This window comes from Eumetopias jubatus, unplaced genomic scaffold (genome assembly GCF_037043125.1).
Source record: "Eumetopias jubatus isolate StellerSeaLion01/CBP00866 unplaced genomic scaffold, mEumJub1_p1.0 scaffold_1, whole genome shotgun sequence".
NCBI classification, from domain to species: Eukaryota; Metazoa; Chordata; class Mammalia; order Carnivora; family Otariidae; genus Eumetopias; species Eumetopias jubatus.
Genome location: NW_028274807.1, coordinates 44,592,892 through 44,620,850, shown reverse-complemented (window position 1 = coordinate 44,620,850; position 27,959 = coordinate 44,592,892). Strand labels below are relative to the sequence as shown.

At 33.8% G+C, this 27,959-nt stretch overlaps 1 protein-coding gene across 3 annotated transcripts in view; it reads right to left on the bottom strand.

Moving 5' to 3' along the window:
• EPHA6 (EPH receptor A6) overlaps positions 1-27,959 on the bottom strand; it is an 819,528-nt gene that overhangs the window by 726,406 nt on the left and 65,163 nt on the right. For all 3 annotated transcript variants that reach the window (XM_088025312.1, XM_088025358.1, XM_028119182.1), the window contains exon 2: positions 25,755-25,819. In XM_088025312.1, coding sequence (XP_087881438.1) covers positions 25,755-25,819 — 65 coding nt within the window. The remainder of the gene's footprint in view (positions 1-25,754; positions 25,820-27,959) is intronic.

Below are 27,959 nucleotides of genomic sequence, written 5' to 3'. Positions count from 1 at the left end.
AATGTGATATAAAAAATTAAAAATTAAAATCTAATAATAAATATATGTGAATATCATGTATAATTCTACTTTTTTTAATAAAAGTGTATAAAGTAAAAACATAAAAGTCATCTTCAGACAGAGTCCTCTCAATACAATTCTGAATCTGGGAGATAATTGGGATTACCATAATATAACCAACTGGAAACCACTCACCAAATATTTTTCTATGATTGTATGTATATTATGCATACATATATGATGCTAATAATTTTTGCAGGTACTGTTTTTTTTAAAGATTTTATTTATTTATTTGAGAGAGAGAGAGATCGTACAAGCAGGTGGGAGGGGCGGAGGGACATGGACGAGCTGGCTCTCTGCTAAGCACAGAGACCAACACAGAGCTCCATCCCTGATCATCCCTGACCATCCCATGACCATGAGATCATGACCTGAGCTGAAGTCAGAGGAGCCACCCAGGTGCCCCTGTAGACACTGTTTTAAGATTAAAAATAAGGCAGTGTTTTACACATAGTCCTGAATAGCTTTTATCATTCAATCATATATACATCATGGCTATCCTCATAAGTCTGCAGATATCTATTTTCTTCTTTGACAGCCAGTGTATGTGCTGCCTCCTTATCTGCATACTCAAATATTTAGGCCTGCTGCAAGCCACATGAGTATGGCTGAGTTAATCTATGGTGTCCATGGCAAGAGCTTCAGAATCTCTTGGCTGACAAGAGTCTCATGAATTGATAAGATCTCATTCTCCATGAGGTTTAGCCTCCCCTAAAATGCTGCCTCTAACCAACAAATGTCATAATTCCTGTGACAAAAATAACATTGGTTCTTTTTTACTCCCAGTCAGATGTGTAGTTAGGATCAACATTGATCACCACTTCCTATTTAGCCAGCAGTCAAGTTTATCTTCAACCTGTGCCCTGTTATATTAATGCATTTTGGGTCAAAGATTCAGAATGTGGAAATCCAAGGATATTCCAGTTTTTTTCCATTTTGCTCACACAAACACTGTAGGTTTTGCATAATAGCTACAGGACTCAGTAATGATGCCATTAATCACTTGTTCTTTCAATGTTTCCTCATGTCCTCCCTCTCATAACACGCAATTCTTTGAAATCAGTCTTTGAAGGGCTACGACTTGACAGAGATGAATAGGATGCTTAATCGCACTGGCACATGCCAGAGCCTACTGTTGTGGCAAAAGCACACCATGTAAAGCTTCTTAGTCAGTAACGTTCTGCAGATAATAACTCCAAAAACCAAACATCTCTTTCCATGCTTGCTATTACAGCCGTATAGTCTACTGCTCAAAAGTCCTGTATCTTTCTCTTCCCCAATTCCTATATTCTTATGTTCACTGTATTCACTATCTTCTTCCTTCAACCTCTTTTTTTTCCCTTTTCTTATAACTGAACACTGAATCACATATCCCTGAAGTTTCTATCTTTCTACATATCCACATTATAAATGAGACTCAACAGATGAATTTCCATAACTGAATTTGAAGTTATTTAAAATTGAGGATCTTAAAAAGAAAATTCTGATCCTTTTCCCCCAAAAAAGGTGTCACCAAGATTATGGTGCTTTAAAAAAATTTCAATCTCCTTCAGAATATTTACAATGATAATCTAATGACATTCGATGCCATTTAATTTCATTTGCAGTAATCCAAGCACCTGGGATAAAAAAAGACATGCATATAAGAACAATATGTATTATGTAATATGTGAAATTTAAATTAAATAGGCAGTAGCTTTTACATTTTCCTCCAAATTACATATGTAGTTTTTCCCCTCTCTGCAGTTATGTAAAACAGGTAACACCAATTTGCACAGTCTTACTAAATTAATACCTTCTTCCTCGAACTCAGTTCACGAACTATGAAATATTACCTATGACTGAGAGAAGCTATGTTTGATCATTACTTTTTTCCATGTTGAGGCATGTGAGAGACACAATTATTCCAATTACCAATAAAGAGATTGGTAGGTTGGTAAATAGCTAGCAGGACTGTATGTACTGTTTGTAGCTATTGTCCTAGAGTAATTATTAATACTGCTCACTTCATTTTCAAAAGAAAAACAGCTTGGATAATAATTTACTTTAATTGCCATTGATTCATAGTATAGAGCAGACCAAAGTCTGACAATGGGAAACACCTATAAAACCACTACAAGTTAACAGAAAATGATTATATATTTCTACCATTTCAGAAACTTTTTCAAGAACTATATAAGGGCTGTTGGAAGCTATATCTAAATTGTGAATTAAGATTATTTCCTGAAATTACAAAAAAATTTGCAAATTTCTCAAATCCCTTTGTTCCTTTATTGTCTGTTAATAGTGTTTCTTCAGATTTCACTCATGACAGAATCCTCCATGGCAACAGGACTCTGATTATAAAGAAATATTAAAAGACAGAAGACACAAGACAATTATCCTACCAGCGCATAACTATCAAATATTTTTAGCATTCCAACTACTCCTCAATGAGAATGAGCTTATTCAAAATGTCAGATGTTAACCTCAAAGAAAGACACAGACCCTGAACAGTATTGACTTCATGTTAAATCAGTCTCTGTATTGGTCATATTGCTCTATTTTAAATCATGAGTATACCCTTTACACCACTATGAAAATTAATATGCTGACAGGTAATGGGTTGAACAGTGCCTCCCCCCCCCACCAAACTCCATGTCCCTCTAGAACCTGTAAATATGACCTCATTTTGAAACAGAGAGGTAATTTTGTAGATGTAATCAAGTTAATCCAAATATTTTGTAATCCAATGACTGGTGTCCTTGTAAGAAGACACAGCCACACACAGAAGGAAGACAGCCATGCAAAGACAGAGGCAGAAGGTGGAGAAATGCAGCTACAAGCCCATGGATGCCAAAGACTACCTGGCAAACACCAGAAGCTTGGAAGACACAAGGAAGGATTCTTTCCTAGAATCTTCAGAGAGAATGTGGCGTTGCCAGCACCTTGATTTTAGACATCTGGTCTCTAGAACCACGAGAAAAAGAAAATAGATTCCTGTTGTTTTCAGGCACCAGTTGGTAGAAATTTGTCATGGAAACCCTAGGAAACTAAGACATGATATAATGCATGTTATAATATATAGTAATAATTCCTGATTAGGTTGTATGTTTAACTTGTCATAACTGGGCACTGAAATTGTGTAATAAATTATGTTTCTTACATGTAAAAACAGATTCATTGGTCATACATCTTATTTGAATAACTTGTTAATGGGGAAATCCTGGGAATAGAAGAATCCTTTGAAACTTTCAAGTGATTACTCTGAATCCCCAGGGGGTAAGAGGTGGTAAATCAGGGCTAGGAGATGAAGGCAGGAAGGTATTCCTGAGGTTAGGCAACTATCCTTCTCTACTTATCATGCAATGACAGGTTTCTTCTGACAGCTATGTTTTTCCCATTTCAATATAAATCTAAGTCTTATCCTTAGCATGGTTCCCAATAACAATATTTAGGTCCCATTACAAATATTAAATAATTATGTAGGCACATTTCATTGCTTTAATATTAAAAACAGTTTGGATAATGAATATAAAACTAACATATGCAAAGGCAGCACTTCATTTCTAGGCATTGTCCTAGTAAAGAGTTAAATATCAATTACATACCATTAGTTCCAACAGATGTTTTCCTTCTTTAGCAATATTTACTTCCAAACAAGTAACCACAACAACATTGATTTCTTAAAATCCAAGTAATGTTAAAATTTATAAAACTAATAGTTTTCCTTTTCATTCATTTTAGGTTTTGAAGTCTTAAGGTTTTAGGGTTAAAAAATTATGGATTGAGGGAAAAATGTTTTGCCTTGAGAACTGCCTAGCACTAAGTCAAAGCATTGGCTAGTTTACCAAGGAAGACTAGTTCATTCCCCCATGCTGTACCTTCAATGGACAAAGGGAGACATTACCAAAAGGTATATACTGAGATGCCAAAATTTGTTGTGAAGATTTCTATTACATCATTCACAACGTGAATCAGCACACTAACAAAAAATTTGTGAACTTTGGAACCCATCTGGAAAAATTCTTACATAAAGGAAATCATTGAACTATGCTTTAATTTTAATTGGCATCCCTCTCCCTTTACTTTGCTGTTCTTTTTATATATGTAGCTATATTAGAATTTATGATTATGTTCATTAACATCTGGTCAGGGACAAATGATACATTTGGTTTGATATAGAAGGATAAGGCTGCACAAGAGCATATTTGAAGACACTAAGTGAAGACTGCTTTTCTAAACAGACTGAGTCTGTGAACAGAAGAGACAGTCCAGGACTGAGAATACAGAAAGATGCACTTCTGGATGAACAAATCCTCTCTGCTTCCAAGGTATACCTGAAGAAACAGAAACAAAGAGTAGCTTATCTTCTTTCTTCATCCAGTGAGACCTGGTTCTAGTACCTGCCTACCAAGATCTGCTTGAAAGCGTATTAGATTAGATTAGGTCAATAGCTGAATAAGAAATTTGGTCTGCTAACAAACACATAGCAAAAACACTACTCAGCATCAAGAATGCTGATAGAGAATTCACCTGAATCTTAGTATAAAACATAAAATAAAGGTAATTGGCATTGGATGGAATTGGTGTATGCACAAAAACTTCTTTTGGGATTTGTAGAAACCTTCTTGGGGAATGACAATAAAATATATTTCTAAAAATCATACTATTTTGTTATTCCAGTAAAACCATACCAACTATTTCCATATGACTTTTTTCCCCCTGAAATGCTATGAGTAATATTGGGGGAAATAGCTATTTTAATTTTGTGGTAGTTTTTTAATGACTAACAAGACAAAGGACAAAAACATTGTTTACACTTTAAAAAAAATAAAATCTTGAATGCCTTTTGAAAAAAGGGCTGGTTCTAAAATTTTAAATAGATGACTTGTACTTAAAAATTATTCAATCTTAATAGATAAATGATAAGTTTACAAAACACTAACAGGTATATAAAAGGTCCTCTATTCAACAAGTGAAGAGACTTAACTTTTGTTACTTTGAATTTCTCGTCAAGATGATGTCATAATCCCTTGCTTTGATGACCTACCTCTGTTGAACACAGAGAAGTCATAAATAAAATATAAAACTAAACAATCAAAATTATATAGCCAAGGCAAAAAACAAGTTAAGAACTTCTTGGACAAAAAAAAAAAATTACTATTGATATTTGAGTTCATTCATATCTCTTGGTGAACATGTTACACAGTTTTGTTCCATTTATATCTAGAGGTAGCGGGGTAGGAAATGGGTGTTAAAATTTAGTACAAATTACCAAACAATTCACCAAAGTAGTTATATTAATTTTCATACTAGTAGTATATGAGTCAAATCCTTTGTAAAACCCACCTTTTTAAAACATTTTACCCATTCTGTGTATATTAAAAATTCAGTATGCTATTATTCCAACATTTCTATTACCGAAATGAACATATAAAAAATTTCAAAGACCCTTACAATGAACATCCATATATCCACCACTTTGATACTTTAACATTCTACTACACCTATTTAAAATCACCTATCAATCCCTCTATCCATCTCAAGTTTCATTTTCTGATGCATTTTGAAGAAATTTAACTCCTTTTCATATGCCTATTGATTATTTGGCTATCTTCTTTCTCCAATACCCATTCAAGTCTTTTGCACATTTTTCTTTCCTGTCAACTGTCTTCTCGTTGGTTTGTAGGAAGTTTTTAAAAATATATATTCTGCAGATGAATCCTTTGTTAGGTGGCTGTATTACAGATACCTTCTTCCAACCTGTAAGTTGCCTTTTCCCATTTTTTAAAATATTTATTTATTTGAGAGAGAGAGAGCATTCATGGGGGGGCTCTGAGAGGGTGAGGGAGAAGGAGAGAATCTCATGCAGACTCCCCGCTGAGCACAGAGCCCAACACGGGGCTCGATTTCACAACCCTGAGATCATGACCCAAGCTGAAATCAAGAACTGGACACTTAACTGACTAAGCCACCCAGGCGCCCCAACTTTTCGCATTTTTAATGGTTTCTTTCAATAACGAAAGTCCTTAATATAGTACATTTTTATGTTTGTTCATCAAATTTGGTATCACATTTAATAAATTTTTGCCTATTTGAAACTCATAAAGATTTCCTTTTGAAATCTTTATAATTCTATCTTTCACATCTAGAGCTCCAGCCCATTTCTGTGTATGGTATGAAGGGTCAAGATACATTTTTTTTCGCATATATTCAATTGACCCCAGAACCATTTATTGAAAAAAATATTTTTCCCACACTACTTCAAAGTAACCTGATTATAAATCAGGTAATCTAATATGTGGTAGATCTATTTTGAGATTTTCTAGTCCATTAGTCCAATTTGTCTATACTTGCACCAATATCATACTGTATTAATTACTATACATTATAATTAGTTTTGATATTTTGCACTATAAATGTCTCAATGTTTTATCATCCAGATTTTCTTGGCTATTCTTTGATTTTGTAAAAAAATTTAGAATTGGCTTATCAAATTCCACATATACACAAAAAAGAAAACTAAATGAGAATAACAAGTTTTGATGAGGATGTGGAGGAACTAGAACCCCTGAAACATCACGGATGAGAATGTAAAATGGTTCAGCCACTGTGGGAAACAGTTTGGCAATTCCACAAAAAGTTGGACGTAAAACTACCATATGATGTAACAATTCCATTGCTAAGGACATACCCCACAGAATCGAAAACAGATACTCAAATATATGTATATGAACAGCAGAACTATTAACAACAACTAAAAAGTAGAAACAGTCTAAATGCCCATCAATGCATGAATGAATAAACAATTGTGATATACACATACAATGAAGAATGTTTTAGCCATAATAAGGAATGAAGTACTGGTACATGCTACACAGATGAAGCTCATGAATGAAACTCAGAAACATTAGTTAAAGAAACTAGATACAAAGCGTCACATCCAGTATGATACCACCATTTCTATGAAGTATCCAAAATAGGTAAATCCATAGAGACAGAAAGCAGATTGCTTATTGCCAGGTAATGGGGGAAAGGAAGAATAGGGAGGAAATGCTTAATGGATATAGGGCTTCCTTCTGTAGTGATAAGCCACTATGGTTGCATAATATTGTGATGGTTGCACTGAATAATTCACTTAAGATGCTTAATTTTGTCGATTTCACCTCATTTTTTTTAAAGGGGAAAAACAAAAACTAGATGAAGTATTTATTTGGATTGAATTTATTAAATCTACAGGATATTCTGAGAGAATTAACTAACATATAATAGTGATTCTTTCAACCCATGAATATATATACTTTCCATTTCTGTAAGTTTGTATTTTCTCTAAAGACTATTTGTGGTTACCGATATAAAGTACCAATATTTTCTTTGATGTATTTCTAAATATTTGTAGTTTTTGATGTTATTAAAAATGATACTTTAAAATATTTTTTGTCATTAGTATACAGAAATAAAGTTGATCTTTGTATACTGAACTTGTATCCATTATTATATTCACTGATTTTTATCCCCATTTCTTTTACAAAGGCAGAATGCTGAAAATGGATCTTTACTGAAATAAGGAATTATGAACAACACACTTTGAAGTGTAATGTTTATAGTTTTCATCTAAGGAAAGTTTTATCTGTTTTTTAAATTTTCACTGAAATAATAAAAACATAGTCTTCAAGGCCTTAAACACAAGGATAGATAATACATCGGTATAAAATAAAGCATAATGCTAATAACATATTAAGTGCTCTGCAAGTGAAAATTTATGAAGTATGTTTTTCTATAATAATACTAATACATACTCAAAAATAATATATCAGTTTATTCAGTTTTTCTCTTGAACTAATATTTACTGCTACTCTGTGCTAGAAATTAAATGTTAGATACTAAGGATCAACTAGTAACAAGGTAGATAATATTTGTGAAGGTTTACTTTATGTATTTTTCACCATTCAAATTTTATTCTTACTCTTTGGTAAAGGATTATAATTGATTGGATGCCCAGAGATTTCAAATCTTAAAAAGCTATTGGAAACCATTGTATAATAATATTATGTAAGGGAGAAACCATTATTGGAATGATATAAACTCTTCTATGTCTAGACGGACAAATCATACCCAGCAGACATGTGATAATATTTAACGGCATTAGATAATGATAGCTTCTCAGCCATATGCACAATATTACCACCTTAAAACTAGCCTGTTAAGTCCCTGTCCCTAGGTTGAAGCTTTCTAACTACTCAGCCTACATTCAACAAGAGTGATCTTTCCAAAATGTAAGTCTGGTTACTAACCTCCAATAAATTTATATTTAAATTAGGATAATGATAACATGCCTCGCCAAGGCCTACAAGGCCTTGTTTGTAAATAATACAGCCTCTTTCACCTTCCGTCTCTTCTTGCTTGACTTATATTTTGCTTCTATCTTTTTGCTTAGCCTATCTCCTTCCCTCCCTCTCTCTCTGTATCTCTCTCTCTCTGTGATGTCTACTCACAAAGACCTCCACTCATGTAGTCTCATGTGACTTGCAAATTCTGTTCCCACTTCCTGAGAAGTGCTTTCTTTCCTTCGTTTCTCCTGCCAGCATACTTACTTTCTGTCTTTACTCCACTGTCACTTACAGAAGCCCTTTTCTGATTTTCATGACCAGATTATATCCCTTATTATAAACTCCAGTGGCATCTCTCCTTCATAACATTTATACTTACCAGATTTAAAATTTTACATCTACCGTATTTTGTGGTTATTTGAATAATGTCTATCTCCCACCACTGGTTTTAAGGACAAGGACCATATCTTTGCTTATTATTTTAGTCTTATAGCCAAGAACATAGCTTATAATAAATAGTTGCTAAGTGGATGGATAGACAGACAAATTAATGACTTGGTTAAATAAATGCTGGCTTTGGTAAATCCTTTACCAAAGAGTAGAAAAATTGATTCACTCTGAATCAATTTTTTTGGAATCACAATTTCTATCATTTATATCAACAATCTTTCCTATTTTTTATATTTTTTATATCAATAATGGGTAACATCTCTTAGATATCTAACAAAACCAGATTCTGCTTATTTTTCTTCTTTCTAATCTCAGGAAGCATACAGTAAATTTTTAAGATATTTTTCTACTTAAATATAATATATATTAATTTTATATAATAATTCTGGATTTCAGAGGTAACTTGAAGTCATTTTCTGCTAACATTTATGATTGTTAGGAAAACATCAATACTAAATCGCACTGAATACTTTTAAAATTACAAATTAACAAAATATACCTTAGAACATAAATAAATATATATTTAATAATTTATTTTTAATAATAAAAGAAATATATATCTATTGTGGAGAATTTTGAAAAAACAAAATATGAACAAAAAAATCCAAACGACCCATATTCTCATGACCTAGAGAAAAACGTTCTTAATAAGTGGTTTTATTTCCTTTCAAGTTTTTTTGTTCTAGCACAGTTTAAAATAAAGATTAGAAAGTTTTTGTTTTTTATTTCTCTCAGTATTATATAAGAGAATATTCCAATGTTATTTATGCCTATAACATAAATATAAATTTTAATGGTTGTATAGTATGCAACTCCATCATCCTGACATATGATATATCTCATCCTCAAGTTCACCTTGTGGTTCAAGATGGCTGTGAAGCTCTAGACATCACATCTGCATTCTAGATAGCAAAAGCGGGATGCATCAGTCAAAAAGGTTTGACCTCAAGTTGACAGAGCTCATTTTAAGCAGCCTAGAAATACCACAAAACAGGGACGCCTGGGTGGCTCAGTCGGTTAAGCATCTGCCTTCAGCTCAGGTCGTGATCCTAGGGTCCTGGGATCGAGTCCTGCATCGGGCTCCCTGCTCAGTGAGGAGCCTGCTTCTCCCTCTGCCTGCCACTCCCGCTGCTTGTGCTTTCTCTCTCTAATAAATAAATAAAACCTTAAAAAAAATACCACAAAACATCTCCATTTACACCATATTTACATCTCACTGGCTAGAACATAATGTTTGGTCACAACTGCTGCAAAATACACTAGAAACTTCAGGGTTTTTTAGTTGGAGGTACTGCTGCCTCAAAATAAAGGTTCTGTTAATGAGAGAGGAAAAGGAGAAATGGGTATTACATGACAACCAACAGTTTACTCCATTCAACTAAAATTCATTTTCTCTTCTTCTCAGGCTAATTTACATTTTCTGCTTCCCCTGTAATTGGGTATAATAATGTGAATGGGTTGTAGCCACTGAAATATGTGCCACTTCTGAACTTTTAAGAAGGAGGATTTTATCCTCTCCATAGAAAAGAGAGGATGAACTCCTGACAACTGGAAATACTTCAGACAATTACAACAGTGAGAATAATATTCTTTTGTGTTTAAATTATACATTTGGTGTTTATTTGTAATGCAGTTGACATTACCTGAATATTAACCATATATTTATCATCCAAACAAGGAAACTTTTAAAAATGAATGGGGCACAATTAATAAATAGTCTAGGACAACAACAAAAACAAAAAAAAACAGGACATTCCAGGCAAACCAGGACTGGTCATCCAAGCAATTAATATAGTGTTTTTAAATAGAATAAAAAATAACTTTTTTATGTTTTCTGTACCTATTTCTTTATTGTAAGATCCATAATATGGTTTTTTTTTAAAGATTTTATTTATTTATTTGAGAGAGAGAGATTGAGAGTGAGGGGGGAAAGTCAGAGAGAGAAGCAGACTCCCCACTTAGCTCTTTAATAACAAAGAGCCCAACACAGAGCTCGGGGCTTGAATCCAGTACATGCGGTTTGATCCCAGGGCCCTAGGATCATGACCTGAGCCAAAGGTAGACGCTTAACCGACTGAGCCACCCAGATGCCCCTAATGTGAGTATTTCTTAGAGCCCTTCTCAATAGCAACCATGAAGAAATCCCTTCTAATGTACATCAGAAAGCATTCCATTTAAAGAAAGCACATAATTTGATTAAATGAATAAAATTATTAAATTGAGCAATCTAAATCAACAATACAGATTAATTTTACATCTCCAAATGTGGTCTATAGAATGAGCAAACATTCAAAGGAAAAAATGTGTGTGCATGTGTCTGTGTATATATATCTAAATCCTAGTTTCATGCTTTTATTTGAAAGACTTTTTAAATTACACTGAAATATTTTGCTATACATTGCTACCTAATAATGGAGGAGATGAAGACTAAGTTAAGTATTACATTTATGGGCACAACAGATTTTGCTTTGCTAAAATAAAACAAAGTCAAACCATTTTAAGCACCTATTTTGCTTACTATGGTACATTAGTTCAAAATACTAATTGCATGGAGTATAGATTACAAAAAACTCTTTAACATTTAATGCTGACCTATGCTTTTTGAAGCTTGACTGGTTAACATAAATTTTCTAAAATCTGCAGTCCATCTATCAACCATTAAAAATCCATATGTTCTATTTTTTATCCTCATCTTTAATAACAAAGTGCAGGATTAATAACCATCTGGGGTTAATACTTCCCATATGTGATTCAGATCATCAACTGTTCTAAACCAGTCATTAATTCTTTGAAAGTATATTAAGTCTTGATTAGGGTTGCATAAATAGCTTATAAGCTCTTTTATAGGCTTTATTTCATAGGTAAGTAACTTTCCCACCCACCTTTCAACTTTAATTTTAGTGAAAAAATTGATAATGAGAAAATGGATTGTCTAAAACACAAAAATGTGAGTAAATGTATAAACTTCTCTCCCTGTACTCAGTCCAATGCTGAATAAAACTCAGTTCAATTTTCACAACCATTTGGTCTTTTCTTCAGAGATGATTCGGCCCAAAGATTATAGTAAACTGTTCCAGTTCCAATGAGAGTTGCAAAATATAGCCTTTAGCCAATATCTTATCGAAAATAATTTGCTGGACGCCTGGGTGGCTCAGTCGGTTAAGCGGCTGCCTTCGGCCCAGGTCATGATCCCAGGGTCCTGGGATCGAGTCCCACATCAGGCTCCTTGCTCAGCAGGGAGCCTGCTTCTCCCTCTCTCTCCCTCTGCTTGTGCGCTCTCTGTCAAATAAATAAAATAAAATAATTTGCTACTTGTATATCTATTTAGCTATCCAACCAACTTTTATTGAACATCTGTCATATGGTAATCATTATATTGCCTAATTCAGATACAGATGACACACCCAATCCATTTGAGAGTTCACAATCTGGTAGGAGACAGATATTTAAATATTGTGAAATAAATGCTATATAGATATGCACCAAATTCTAGGTATCCCCAAAAAAGGAACTTCCTAATTTAACTTTCTGCAGTGTAAGTCTCTCCAGAAAAGATGGAAAATCTTCTTTGCTTTTAAAGACCAAGAGGAAAAAGTCAGAGAAAATACGATTGGTTGGCAAGAGAACTTTCTAAATAAACTCAACCTCACAGTCTTATATCCAGAAACAGAGAATAAGTTACATAGAAGAAACTACAAAAGTCTCTGCAGAAAAGCTGGAGGCAGGAGTGGCTGAAGGGAAGAGAATATCAGAAGGTAAAAATGGAGAAGCATCTGTGGGCTGTAGGTAAATGGTAGATAAGGGGAGTAGGGATAAAATAGGACAAGATTAGATCTTCAGTTTTCAGATCAGTTCTGGCCACAGGATGAAGGGTGGGTTGAAAAGGCTGGTGGAAGGGGCTGGAGAAAAACCCAGAGCAAGTGGATAATTTAAAATACATCCATGGTGATTTAGAGAAGAAATGATGAGGAGCCAAACTGATGCAGTAATGATAGAGAATGATTTGAAAGAGCTTTTAAGAGGTAGAATCAACAGGATTTGGTGACAGACTGTGGGGCTTAAGGATGAGTCAATTACTTAAAATACAAACAATTAAATTTATAAGAATATCTGGCCTATTATATTTCATCTAATTGTTAAGTATTTTACTAAAGATCTCTTAGCGTTCATAAGAGAATTTAGCATTTGCATTGTGCCTGCTTTGGATTTAGATGTAGATTCTTTGTTTATAAATGAAATGGTTTATAAATATCTTGAATGATTCTGGTTAAAATAATTTGAACTTTTTGATAAAACCAGAAACTGAGTTTAGACTATGCAATATGGGAGTTCATGTTAAAAAAACAACTGTAAACTTCTCTTGGAAGTAGGAGACTAGAAGTTAAAGCTTTATAAGTAACAATGTAAAAATAAAGAAAATAAAAGAAAGACTATATTATGTAAATCAACAGTAACTGGCTTAAAGAGACCCATACCTTTAAAAACAAATATGCTTGGGGAAGACACCATCAAGAATATACAGAAAAAAAAAAAAACAGCAGAGATACTGGAAAAATGAATTGTATACATACTTATTTTTCAGCTGCCCAGAGAATGTGAAGCTAATTACATAGTCACAGATCAGTAAATACTTCACATCTGATTTCCTAAATCATTGTTACCTGCTTTTCTCTTACTTCTCTTCTTCACCATAGAATTAATCTCTTCATTATCCAATACATGTTCTTTCAACTGGTGAAAAATAAGGAAGCAATCCAATTTTTTATTTATTTTGCAGAGGAAGCTATACAGGAAGGAATATTCTGAGATAGTACAGAGAAAAGTGTCACAAAACACAGTTGCTCAGCATTATCAACAATAGTCAAATTATGGGAAGAAACCAAATGTCCAACTGATAAATGGATAAGGAAAATGTGGTATATACATATATATATATAATACACATATACATACACATATACATATACATACACACATACATACATATATGTATATGTGTATATATAATGGACTATTACTCAGCCATAATAAAGAATGAAATCTTGCCATTTGCAATAATGTGGATGGAGCTAGAGAGAATAATGCTAAGCAAAATAAGTCAGAGAAAGAAATACTGTATGATTTCACTCATATGTGGAATTTAAGAAACGAAACAAATGAACATGGAGGGGGAAAAAGAGAGAGGCAAACCAAGACAGACTCTTAACTATAGAGAACAAACTGAGGGTTGCTGGAGGGGAGGTGGGGGTTGGATGAGTTAAATGGATGATGGGTATTAAAGAGGGTATTTGTGATGAGCACGGGGTATTGTATTTAAGTGATGAATCACTAAATTCTACACCTGAAACTAGTATTACACTGTATGTTAAATAAACTGGAATTTAAATAAAAACTTGGAAGAAAAAAAATCAGTTACTCAGATATTAAATATTTTAAAATTTATGCACTGTAATAAGCTGTGCATATTCATTCACCTGTTTCCTCACATTGCCTACACGCAGGGGAGGTCATTTATCCATGCTTGAGTTGATAAAAGAGAGCCTGCAGCTCTGGATAATTAATGTCGCTGTGTTCTTTTCAAGGAAATTCTTCCTTCCATTGATTTTATGTTTCCTGGCCAGTCTTAAAAGTGTCAGTGTTTCACTGCCTTCTTTTTGCTGTCACTTCCGCTGCTGCCACCACCACCACCACCACCACCACCATCAGGTTTACAATCTGCCTTTATAATTTGACAGCTCAAGTAAGGGGATTCATTTTAAGAATACCTAAGAACTGGGTCGGGAAATTTAGCAGCAACCTGGTCAGCTCTAGAAGTGTTGACAACACCACTCTTTTTCTCATGGCTTTTTCTCTGCATATGCTATGTTCTCCACTTCTGCTCCTTTAACTCTCCTTTAACTGCTGTTATTTTCTGCTCTCTTAGAATTTCTACTTGCACATGACTTTGATTTATTACTCTGCTCTAATCCTTTTCTGTGTATTTTTCAGTGCATCTTTATGGAAGGAGTTTCAGATTGTGCCTGCTCTGGATTTAGATGTAGACTCTTTTCCTATAAGGAGATTCCTAAATTCCTAAAAAGGAATCTAATTAGTTTAATCATTTAAGGAAATCATATGTAAGAGGTGAGAGGTAGCTGGTTAGCCAATGAACTGGATGCCTTTTGATGAGGTTTCCACCTCTGTCCCAATAAGATATGGTTGAGGGAGTAGGACCATATGGATAGCTTTCAGTAAACCTCTGGGTCAATTAACTTAGCAGATGGTGTGAGAATGACAAACTCTAACATTTCTCTTATTTTTTCCCTCTAATTTCTCTAACACTTATAATAAACTTATTTCTATAAGGTGGTTTGTTTTTTATTTTTGGATTAAATTACTCCATATTTTACCCCTAATTAGCTAGCTTATAGTCAATAAGAGACATGTATAAAGATATGAAACACAAAGGAATAAACCCAAAAGAAGTACACTAAAGGAATATTTCTCTAGTTCTTTTCCAAGAGAAAAAAATATCAAAACAATCTAAACATGTACCAACTATTCTTATGCCACTAACTAAAGAACTGTATTTAATAATTAATCATCCTTTGCTTTGGGATATCCTTTGGTCTTCAAAGATGAATTTATCTTTTTATCAGCACTTTTCAATAACTACATATCTTTTTACACATCTGTGTCATTCTAACAGCACTGTAACTAGATGAACATTGTACTTGAACAACCTTATAGGTTATTTTATACCCTCCACAGCATCAATCACAATGTTGAAACCAATCCAGGGTTGTGGTACACTGAATAACTAATAATCCTGGTTTTGGGATTGAGATGACCCTGGCTTTAATGCCAGTTCCTTCAGTCAGTATCACCATAAACTTAGGCAGGTTATATGACTTTTCTCAGGTTTAGTTTCTCTCACGTATAAAATGGTACTAATAATATTTACTTTAAATAGATGTTATTAGGACTAAATTTAAAAAGTTTATGAAATGTGTAAGTACAGTTCTTACTGCAAACCTATGACATTAATAATTTGAGCATTCTGAGACAGAAATTTGCATTGGGTTTCCTGTGAAGCCAAGATACATGGAATTAAATTTCTAAGAGCTCCGAGGACTGTCATGGTCTACTACTCAACCTGCACACCACAGGAAAGCTCTGAAATCTTCCTTTATTGATTTGTAAAGAATAATAACAATAATGCCAGGTAAACAGAGGCATAAGAACTTGATTTATTTTTTTAGATTAAATGACCTTGAAAATAAAGCCAACCACTACTAACAATGAAGATGAAGTGGAAAACGTAGACCATTCAATGCATAAAAACAGAAGGTAGGGAAAATTAAGTAAAATCATAATTTGCAAAACTGTTTAAGCAAATGTTTCAGCCAATTATATAATATCTATGACAGTTGAAAATGTAAGGAACCAGGGCGCCTGGGTGGCTCAGTTGGTTAAGCGACTGCCTTCGGCTGAGGTCATGATCCTGGAGTCCTGGGATCGAGTCCCGCATCGGGCTCCCTGCTCAGCGGGGAGTCTGCGTCTCCCTCTGACCCTCCCCCCTCTCATGTGCTCTCTCTCTCTCTCTCGCTCTCCCAAATAAATAAAATTCTTAAAAAAAAAAAAAAAGAAAATGTAAGGAACCACTTCGAAATATGCCAGCGCATTCAGTTCTTCTTAACAAGGCCTGCTCTCAGGAGAAACTATTTTATCAGAGCCTAACCTACTTGAAGGAAGAAAAATGCTCAGGGCCAGCAGGCTATAGCCTTCCATGTAGGAAGAAGAAAATACCCAACTCCAGCTCTCTCTGCCCATGCTATCCCACCTAATGGTGAAGTTCAGAGCCCAGGGGCACAGGCTCACACAAAGAAGGAGGCCCAATTGTAGAACTAGAGAACACTTCCCCACTCACCACACCTAACTACTCTATTACAAAGGCCCGATGACCTCAGTTTCTTTTACCCAGCCTCATGTCTACCTTTCAATAACAGATTACAAGATGTACTAAAAGGCAAAAATAAAAACACTGGCTGAAGAGACTGAAGAAGCATTAGAAACAGAGTCAGATATGGCAGGAATGTTAGAATTATCAGACCAGGAATTTTTTAAAAGTTATGACTAATATGCTAAGGGTTTAATAGATAAAGAAGACAATGTGCAAGAACAGATGGGTAGTGTAAGTAGAGAAATAGAAACCCTAAAAGGAATCAAAAAGAAACAGAAGAAGTCAAGAACCATGTAACAAAAATGAGAAATGTTTCTGAAGGTCTCATTAACAGACTGGGGGAAACTGAGAAAAGAATCTCTTGGGGTACCTGGGTGGCACAGTCGGTTAAGCATCTGACTCTTGATTTTGGCTCAGATTATGATCTCAGTCAGGGTCATGAAATTAAGCCCTGAATTGGACTCCACGCTGGGCATGGAGCCTGCTTAACATTCTCTCTCTCTCCCTCCACCCCTCCCCCACTGCTTGTATGGGCTCTCTCTCTAAAACAAAACAAAACAAAACAAAAAAACGAATCTCTGAGTTTGAGGATATGACAATAGAAACTTCCAAAACTGAAGAGCAATTTATTTCAAATGTGAAACAATATGACTGAAATTAAAACAATGGATATTTAGACACTACTATATATGTTGAGAATTTTCTTAGAAGAAAAACTATTTAGATATTAGTTTTGAAAGCAGTGACTGAAACAACACATTTTTTTACAGATGTTATAACCAAATCTTATAATTTCAGAATTCAAACACATACGTATAAGTTTGGGATAATTTCAGTGTATTATAAAATGCATCAAAATGCAATACTGAAGTCTGCAGCTATGATAAATTTGTTCCTATGATATGAAATGTAGAAATTACAAACACAAATAGAAATTAATTATTAGTTAATTCCATTTATCACTAATACATGGTTAGTACTGGTTTTTCAACTTTGGAATGGTGATATTAGGAAATGATGGGCTCTAATATATGGAATACAGTACCTTCTCAGTTTTTTTTTTGTCTTTTTTTTTTCTGGTGAGCATTTTTTCACAGTTTAATAGTAATGTAAGACTCTTATTATAAAAATCATTCATTTTTAAAAATTTTTTATTGTTATGTTAATCACAATACATTACATCATTAGTTTTTGATGTGGTGTTCGATGATTCATTGTTTGTGTATAACACCCAGTGCTCCATGTACAGCATGCCCTCTTTTATACCCATCACCAGGCTAACCCATACCCCTCCCCTCTAGAACCCTCAGTTTGTTTTTCAGAGTCCATAGTCTCTTATGGTTCATCTCCCCCTCCAGTTTCCCCCACTTCATTCTTCCCCTCCTGCTATCTTCTTCTTTTTTTTTTAACATATATTCTATTATTTGTTTCAGAGGTACAGATCTGTGATTCAACAGTCTTGAACAATTCGCAGTGCTCACCATAGCACATACCCTCCCCAATGTCTAACACCCAGCCACCCCATCCCTCCCACCCCCCCACCACTCCAGCAACCCTCAGTTTGTTTCCTGAGATTAAGAATTCCTCATATGATGGTGAGGTCATATGACACATGTCTTTCCCTGACTGACTTATTTCACTCAGCATAACACCCTCCAGTTCCATCCACGTCATTGCAAATGGCAAGATCTCATTCCTTTTGATGGCTGCATAATATTCCATTGTATATATATACCACATCTTCTTTATCCATTCATCTGTCGATGGACATCTTGGCTCTTTCCACAGTTTGGCTATTGTGGACATTGCTGCTATAAACATCAGGGTGCACATACCCCTGCAGATCCCTACATTTGTATCTTTGGGGTAAATACCCAGTAGTGCAATTGCTGGATCGTATGGTAGCTCTATTTTCAACTTTTTGAGGAACCTCCATACTGTTTCCCAGAGTGGTTGCACCAGCTTGCATTCCCACCAACAGTGTAGGAGGGTTCCCCTTTTTCCGCATCCCTGCCAACATCTGTCGTTTCCTGACTTGTTAATTTTAACCATTCTGACTGGTGTGAGGTGATAAAAAAATCATTTTTTTCATTAAAAATCATTAGCAACTGAATTATATGTTCACTTATAGTTTTATTTAGACATGAATGACCTGTATCACTATTCTCCTATTACTTCAGGGTAAATTTCCTAATACCAATTCACTATGTTTAACAGATAAGATCACATATCTCGTATCATCTTGCGTTATACAAACCCTAAAGATCATCTAAATCACAACATGCAAAAATACATATATGATATTTGAAATCAATATTTGACATCTGAGAAACAAAGTTTTCTAATCTCTAATTGTCATAATTAATATAAAATGCAACTTAATATCCAAAAGCACTTTTTTTTATACTAGGAGTCAGTTTTCTCTTAATTTTTTTTGTTAAAGTGTTCTTCACTGTTGAAAAGGAAGCTTGATTTTGAGTATTGGAGTGCCTATATCTATGTCCACTACAACTGTGTAACAAAGATCTGATCTACTATGTATACAAGTAGCCAAAACAAGAGAGTGGGGGGAAAAAAATCTGGGATAAACAAAACTTTCATTTTCTTGCTAAAAATATTACTATGAATAAAAAGAAATAGTGAAAATCTTTCAGGTGAGATTGATGGAGTGCTTAAAAATCAAATTCTTTGCATCAACATTAAGTATCTGTAATACTAAGTATAAGTAAAATAATACCTTATGGAATTATTATCATCAAATGTTATCTTTTAACTACCAGATTTTGTTAGGCATTAGTACCGTTAATAATCAGTATGTGGCTACCCAAACAAGTCATTTATCTTTTCAATTATGGTATCAAAACTAAAAAGCCATATGGCTATTGAATCTTAGGTAGTATCAAATATAATTTAAAAAACTCAAAGAAAATAATGTAAAAGTCTTTAATCATGAAATTCTTTTTTTATATTATGAAGTCTTTCATTTTTCTGGTGGGTAGCAGTTACTTTTATTAGTCAGAATTAATATTGAGCCAGGGTCCCCACTGTGACATACCCTACTGCTATGTGGCATTGAATGGAACCAAATCTGTAATGCATATTAAGGATTTTGGATGTCACACTCAACTACAGATCTTCTTATTGTATTATTCTCTTTCATCTACAATGTTATATATTGGCTAAAACCAAATTGGAATAAAAATATTAAAGGAAAGGAGTAAACATAAGTGTTTCAAGAAAATTTATATAATTTTTCTTTAACACCTTTTCACATTATGAGAACAAACTCAGGAGATACATTTTTTTAAATTTCTTTTGTACAAAGTTGCTGCATGAACAGTATCTTTCATGTTTCTTTTTTCTCATTAGCATTAAAATAGCATGACTTCTTAAAGACTATCTTCTTCCCAGGAGATTTTCAAAATTAAATAGGTCTTTCAGTTTTGCAAGGAGTAAGATTTAGTATTAACCAGGTATCAGTTATTTATAGCAAATGAAAAATCCAGGACATATGCCTATACTTAATATTTATGAAAACATTTCTTCAATATTCACTAATAACTTCTATAGTGTTATGTGAAAATTTTTATTCAGGCAGCATTCTTTCATTGATTATCATGGCACTATTACCTAGTCTGCTATATCATCATAATTTTATTATGTTAGTGTAGTAATTGACAGATCAAGGATGGAAGGGACACTTATAAGATAAAGCTCTTAAGAGTTTTAAATTATGTAGACATAAAATTCTTCACATTAGACCATGACAGCACAGCGTTAAGAATTATAACCACTGGTTACCAAAATCTTTGATATATTCATTCTTTTCTAACACCAAGCTTCATTATATACACAAGTGTAATTATTCAGTTTCACTCCATTCTCAATATATCAATAATGTCCTATTACCTATATTTTGAACATCCTTTGCTAACAATTTTCTAAGGCAGCTTTCATTTCCATGGGTCTACATTATTATCTAAAACAAAAGAAAGCTTTAATACTTTTTGTTTGTTTGTTTAACTGAATCCAGAAAGTTTTTACTCTTACTTCTATTTACGGGGACTGAGCTATACACTATCTACGTCAATTAAGACACTGAAATTCTAAGTCTTCCACAATATCGTTATCCTACAATCACTGTCCTATTTCCCACAAAACCCTTCACTCCAACCACACAAAATATTTTCAACATTCCCAAAACTTAGTGCACACGTTTAAGAATGCTCTGCCTTTTCTCAAGTTAATCTCTTTGCCTAGCAGATGCTTTCCACCCTCTTGTCCAGCCCATTTGGGATTCCTTCACAGTTTATCAGAAAGAGCTAATGTCACATCCTACCAATATTCCCTGATCAGAATTAATCCCTCCCTTCATTATTCTTTCACAAGCCATTCTGCAAAACTGCCTGAAGACACTCTCCGACCTTATGATTATGCAGAATGATCTCTATACTATGAGGTTTCTGGAGCTATAAGTACTCTAACAAGGTACTTGGCACAAAGAGCATAAAATGGAAGTTTGCTAAACTGAATTGTGGACATCACATATTTTAAATGTTGATGCAAATGAGTTGACTAGCAAGCATTTCAGTAAATACATACACATATATTTTTTTCATTTTTGCAAGCCTAAGAAGTCATTTGTTCAAAACTACTCACTCATCTATGTTCCACATTCTCTAACCAGAGGTGCTTACCTCCTACTCAAATTACCAGTAATGGGTTTTATTCACAGACATTGTAAATGTCTACTCCATTTAGTAGCATGATACTACTGGTGGGATGGCTATTTTAAGTAAAAAAAATTTAAAAATCTCTAAAGTCATTAAATCACATATTTTATATAGTATATAATTTCAAAGATGTCTCTTAGTTCAACTCTTTATAGAAAAAAATTATCAATTGAAAAGTTATTCCTAGGAAATCTTCATTCAGAGAAATACCAATTACTTGATTTCATAGAGTTGCGAAATTTATCATCTAGTTGTCTTTTTTACCCGTGGCATATATGAAAATCAACTGAGATAGTGTCTCTGAAAAAAAGTAAACTTTAGTCAAAATGGCCATTCACATTAGCATGCCTCAACAAACCTGACAACCTGGAAAAAGTCATACAATTTCAAACAGATAAAATTACAATTTTAATATACAGATATAAATGGTAGTTTAAATGTTATAAACTGAAACATGAAAAAATTCTTTTTTAAAAAGATTTATTTATTTGAGAGGGAGAGAGAGAGAAAGAACAGGGCAGCGGGGCAGAGGGACAGAGGGAGAGGGAGAAAGAGTCTTAAGCAGACTCTCTGCTGAGTGTGGAGCCCAATGCAGGACTCGATCTCACAACCCTGAGATCATGACCCGAGTCAAAACCAAGAGTTGGACACTTAACTGAATGCACCACTCAGGCACCCCCCAAAAAATATTTCTAACGTATCCAAATACTGCTATTTATTGGATTATAAATGTTTATGTACAGATCTAATATAAAGACATGAAAATTCCATTTTACTTGGTTACTAGGAATATTACAGACATTAAGTGTTGAATAATTTCTGAGATATTAGTGATCAGCAACACCCAGTTTTTTCTAACAGAAAAACCTTCTAAAGCATAAGGCTTAAGTGGAAGAAACCAAAACAGTGTTAGCCTTGCCTTATTTTTGCATATGTGAAGGATTTTGTGAATATTGCCGCATTTCTTAGATACAGGTGGAAGCAAGTTTAACCCTCAATTTTTTCATTTAGTAGCTATTCATATAGCTACTTGGCTGTATTACTTAAACACTCTGAATCTCTGCTTCATCACTTGTAAATTGGGAATAATGATTCTCAGAGTTTCAGTAAGATTTGAAAGTGCTCAATAAATATCCTTTTAAAACTGATTAACAGTTTCTATAGATTTTAAATTATTTAACTAATATTGATGTCTAGATGATTTTCATTTTCACCTTTTTATTTTTTTAAAGATTTTATTTATTTATTTGACAGAGCAATAGCAAGAGCAGGAACACAAGCAGGAGGAGAGGGAGAAGCAGGCTTCCCGCCAAGCCAGGAGCCCGATGTGGGACTCGATCCCAGGACCCTGGGATCACGACCTGAGCCACAGGCAGGCAGACGCTTAACTACTGAGCCACCCAGGCGCCCAATTCTCACCATTTTTAGAGCCTTTTGCAAAGTTCTGCATCCTTACCAATTATTTCCTTACTTGTTTTAACCTATAAAGAGCTTTAAGTAAACTTTATTCTCAACAGTAATATACCCACTTCACTAAAAAGAAATTGAAGCTATATGTTTTCTTTAAAACTTACGTAAATCATATATCCATTTTACTGTTTCCCTGGATTCACCTTTGTTTCACCTAATTCATGTAGCTTCATCTATTATAAACTATGTCCATATGTTTTCATTTTCAAGTATTCCTATTGCTTTCACATGCTATGTACGCACTATTTTTTGAGGGATAATCTAAGAGTAATATAGCTCATTCCAACAGTGACATTCCAAGGTAACTGAGTATTCAATTTATGTCTTAATGTCTGAATCCCTGTGTGATTTTTCCCTCTGTAGTTTATACATGTTGGTCACTGGTCTTTATATTTATATGGTAGAATCTTACAGGAAATAAAAAGCACGTGTGTGTTAAAGGTAAGTATCTACTTGGCTTAGAATTTTTGCTGCACTAATTCCTAGCTCTGTGACCTTGTAAAAGTCATTTAATGTACCTGAGTCTCGATTTCCATATCTTTCAATGGGGTAAAATTATTATTGATTTCTAGGACTCATGTGAGTAAACTGCTTTAAACGAAGCCTCCCATATGGTAAACGCTTGATAAATATTAACCATCCCTTCCTTTTTAACCTAATTCATCCTACTTATTTTCTCCTGTATTCTCCTTCCTTTCTTCTTTCACCCTTTCCTCCTGCAAATCTGAGGCTGGTGTCCAAAATGTTCATCTCAGTCAAGTACTATGTTTACCAAAGGGAGAAAAGAAATCTGAACCAATTATGCAAATATCAACATAAATGACTGGACTTTCATGAAGTTTCCAAAGCTCCTGTCTGTTACTAGTGCCATGATGAAGATGCAGGCTTTCGTCAGAAATCGTTAAGTTCGAATTAAATCTCATCACTCACTACTTAACCTATAACTTGTCGGTATTTTGTGTTCCTTACTCTCTTTAAGGTGAGGTTTCTCCGACTGGGAAACAGAACTAAGATATACCTCATCAGGCTATTGTGAAAATAAAATAAAATTCTTAGCGCAGTGTCTGCAAACAGAAAACTTTTGGGTAAGCATTACTTTTCAAATAATTCCACCCCTTCTCTAAGTAGTAAGCCAGAAAGAGTAGGGAAAAAAAAAAAATCTCCCTTTCACAACACCTATGACAAGATCAGTAAGAGAACAATAGCAGTAAGTTTATTTGTAACCCTTTAAGTCCCTGTGTCTCCTCCTCACCAGTATGCTTTGAAATGCAGCCTGGTCAAGACAAATATAATCACTGGAGCAGGGATATAGCTCCTTCTGTTCCTCACACGATTCTTTGGCTATGACTACATGAAGCCAGTGATAATATAATCACTAATATTTTTTGTCATTTTTTTTAAACAATGGAAAAGTAGCACTTATAATCTTTATAAGTTCTTATAAATTACTTTGTATACTGAGAAAGGAAAGAGGTACATATCTCGGAAGATAATTTTTTAAAAAAATGTTTCATTCGTTCTTCAAAGTAACTGTAATAAATTTGACATGCTTAATACAGTCAATAAATATTGATGTTTAATGAAAATAAGATCATGAATGTATAAAGATAGTTTCAAAGATTTATTTTCAGAAATGGTTTGATGAGAGCTTTATGAGAATAAAACGAAAATTTCAGAAAAAATAAAATCGGTCTATAAAACAAAGAAATCTAAAGAAAAAATAGCCTGTTGAAAAAAGGAAGATTTAACTCTTCATAGAAATTTATACTTGAAAACACACATGTTAAATGAGTAACTGTTGCTATAAAAGGTCAAATTCAAACAGTATTTGTAAATGAGTAACTGTTGCTATAAAAGGCCAAATTCAAACAACATTTGAATGATTCTAAAAAATTAAACATTTTTCAGTCAACTTCTGTTGGATTTAAATTTGCAGATGTAATGGAAAAAGCAATGTAAAAATATCAACTTAGAATCTGATGAATGAGAAAAATACAATTTCTAAAAAAAGGAAGAAAAGCTAACCCAAGTATATCTGAATAACAGCTGAGTACCTCCATTACTGAACATTTTGCTTAATTAGACAAAATCTAAATAAAAAGCTTCACAAACCACCCTTTCATTTTAACTTAAAATTAAAAAAAGAAGTAGAAATACATTGCAATGTCAAAATGATGCAAAATACATTAAACCATATTAAAAAGCAATTATAACCACAGCTAAAATGATATCAGTACTTGAAAAATTGTAGTTTGTAAATTACACACCCTTAAATTACACGACTTTCAAAAGCAAGAACTCTCAGCTAACAAAAACCTAATCATAATATTTCTTTTTGTCAAGTTCAAAAAACACATACTACTTTAGTACAGATATTTTCTAATAAAAAACAAATTGTTAATATCTGTAAAATCCACTTATGATAATCTAAAGTTTATGGACAAATACTCACTGAGGTTACCAAATTTAATAAACCTATATATAAAAAACTGTCTTGAACTTATACACAGAAATTTTTTCTATGAGAAAACATTTATATGGGAGACAGTCCAATGTTACTATATATAAACACTATATTAAAGAAAGACTAATTTAAAAGAAAGCAAAGATTTTATACAACATTCTCATTGGTTACAAGTTCTAATTGTATTTTAATCTTTTCTCTGGAACTTTAGTTATATGCTAAAATTAATACTACCTAGAGCCCAAATCCACTGTTCTTTTAACTATTATGAGACCCTAAAAACCTAGCAAGGATGAAAATTTTGAAAACATATTTAAACTTACCCCATTTAACGGATATGTTTTCCATCCCAGCTCTCCCAGCACAGTTGTTGTATCAAGCAACACAACTGGAATTAAAAAAAAAAAAAAAAAAAAAAACCTTACATGAATTTTTCAATCGATGCAAAAACGTTATTTAAATCATTAATGTCAACTACCTTTACTATTATTCATTGCATTAGTTTTAATATGCTGCATTATTTACTTTAAAATTAACTGTGTGGGGCGCCTGGGTGGCTCAGTTGGTTAGGCGACTGCCTTCGGCTCAGGTCATGATCCTGGAGTCCCGGGATCGAGTCCCACGTCAGGCTCCCTGCTCGACGGGGAGTCCGCTTCTCCCTCTGACCCTCCCCCCTCTCATGTACTCTCTCTCTCTCTCTCATTCTCACTCTCTCAAAATAAATAATAAATAAATCTTTAAAAAAAAAACTTAAAAAAAAATAAAATTAAATTACTGTGTGTACTAAATACTAATATAATAACATTAAGTAATGATAAAATACATGAGGTAGTTATAACTTATTTTCAAAATATGTAATTTGTGTTTAACAATGCTAAATAAAATAGATAACTGAGCGACAGAATTAAGTCATTTTTAATAGCTGGCTTTTAAAACTGATAAATGTTGATGGAGGTAATCAAGATGATGTGACTGACAGTTGACCCTTGAGCTGGACCCAGGCAACGGGGGGCTCTTCACTCCCCTCCCCCAACCTCAGAATGTAAGCTCTGCCTACTGTTTCGGTACTGGGAGCTGTTCCAAGGACAGAGCCTTGAGAGAGTAACATGTCGTTGAGACCACCTGGATAGTATACATGACTGAACCCAGTTAAGGCTTCTATGCAAACTTTAAGATTCTGGTGGGTGGGTGTGGAATCTTGCAGCTGCCCAAGACAAGTTTCCTTGCTTATTAGCCCTCCCACCTACCAATCTGGAGTGGTCTGCCTCTTTCTGCAGTCTCTCTTGGCCTGCATGAATAGGGGGCCAGTTTGGGGACCAACAATGGAATAGTCACCTTTGCTTCCCCCACGACTTTCATATATAGTCTTTTTATACCACAATAAAGAAAGAAAAACTGTTAAAGCAGGCTTCTGTAGCTCCTTTTAATGTTGTTAAATGCCCTTATATATGATTTGCATAGTATGAAAACAACTCATTTTTAATAAATCTACTATCTTTAAAGCATAGATTACATTATTATTGTATGTGTGGGTATACTGACAGCTAAGGCAAAAGCAAAAATAAAAACCATGCATCTTTTTTCCTGACCAAAAGTTACTCATAATCTGATCAAAAGGCAGACAGAAAAACAAATGATTAGAACATATTCTGTTAAATTTTAAAATGGAAGATTATATAATAGTCTAGCAATTAAGTTACATTAGGGCTAGTATAGAGGTCTGGGAGAATTTCATAAAGGAGATGCAATTTGAGCTGACCTAGGACAAAGGGACTTTCAATTAGATGTGATAAGAAACAAATGGTTTACTTTTAGAATAAAGTAACTGAGCTATAACTAAATCAGTTTTCAGTTGCTGGTGTCAGAACTAGCAGTGGGGATTATTTGGGGAACTGGCAGGATAGAAATGAGGTTGGAAAGATAGATATCAAATGGGGAGGATTTTTGTGGTGTTTCCAGGAATTAAATTGTAGGGCCCATGATTCAGATCTTTATTTTTAACTACTAACTCCAAGTCCCCTAGATGCCAGTAGGCCATGGATCATACTCTGAGAAACAATGCTTTGGTATTTCATCGTGAGTTTTAGATCTTCACATAGTCAAGAAAGTGGGGTTTTCTATTTGTAGTTTTAAAAAGTTCCACTGATAGTATGCTATTTGGTGTCTATTGTAAGGATTCTGTGGTTTTTCTTATTTGAATCACTATGTTTTATTAATTTTTAAGTACAAAACCATACGTCAATTTCTGATGAACTCTACTCATTGTAGAATATTCTTTCAGTACTGTTAAAATCAGTTTACTAAATATACATTTGTAAAACTGAGCTGTAATTCTTTAAATTTTATTGTGGAAAATTCTCAAACATATATTAGAGTATAGAGAAAACAGTCAAATGAACCCTCATGTACTCATCACCCAGATTCAATAATTACCAACTTATAGTCAATCTTACTTCATCTATATATGTTTACCTACTCTCTCCCACTGCAGAATTTCTTTGAGGCAAATTCCAGTAATAATCATCCAT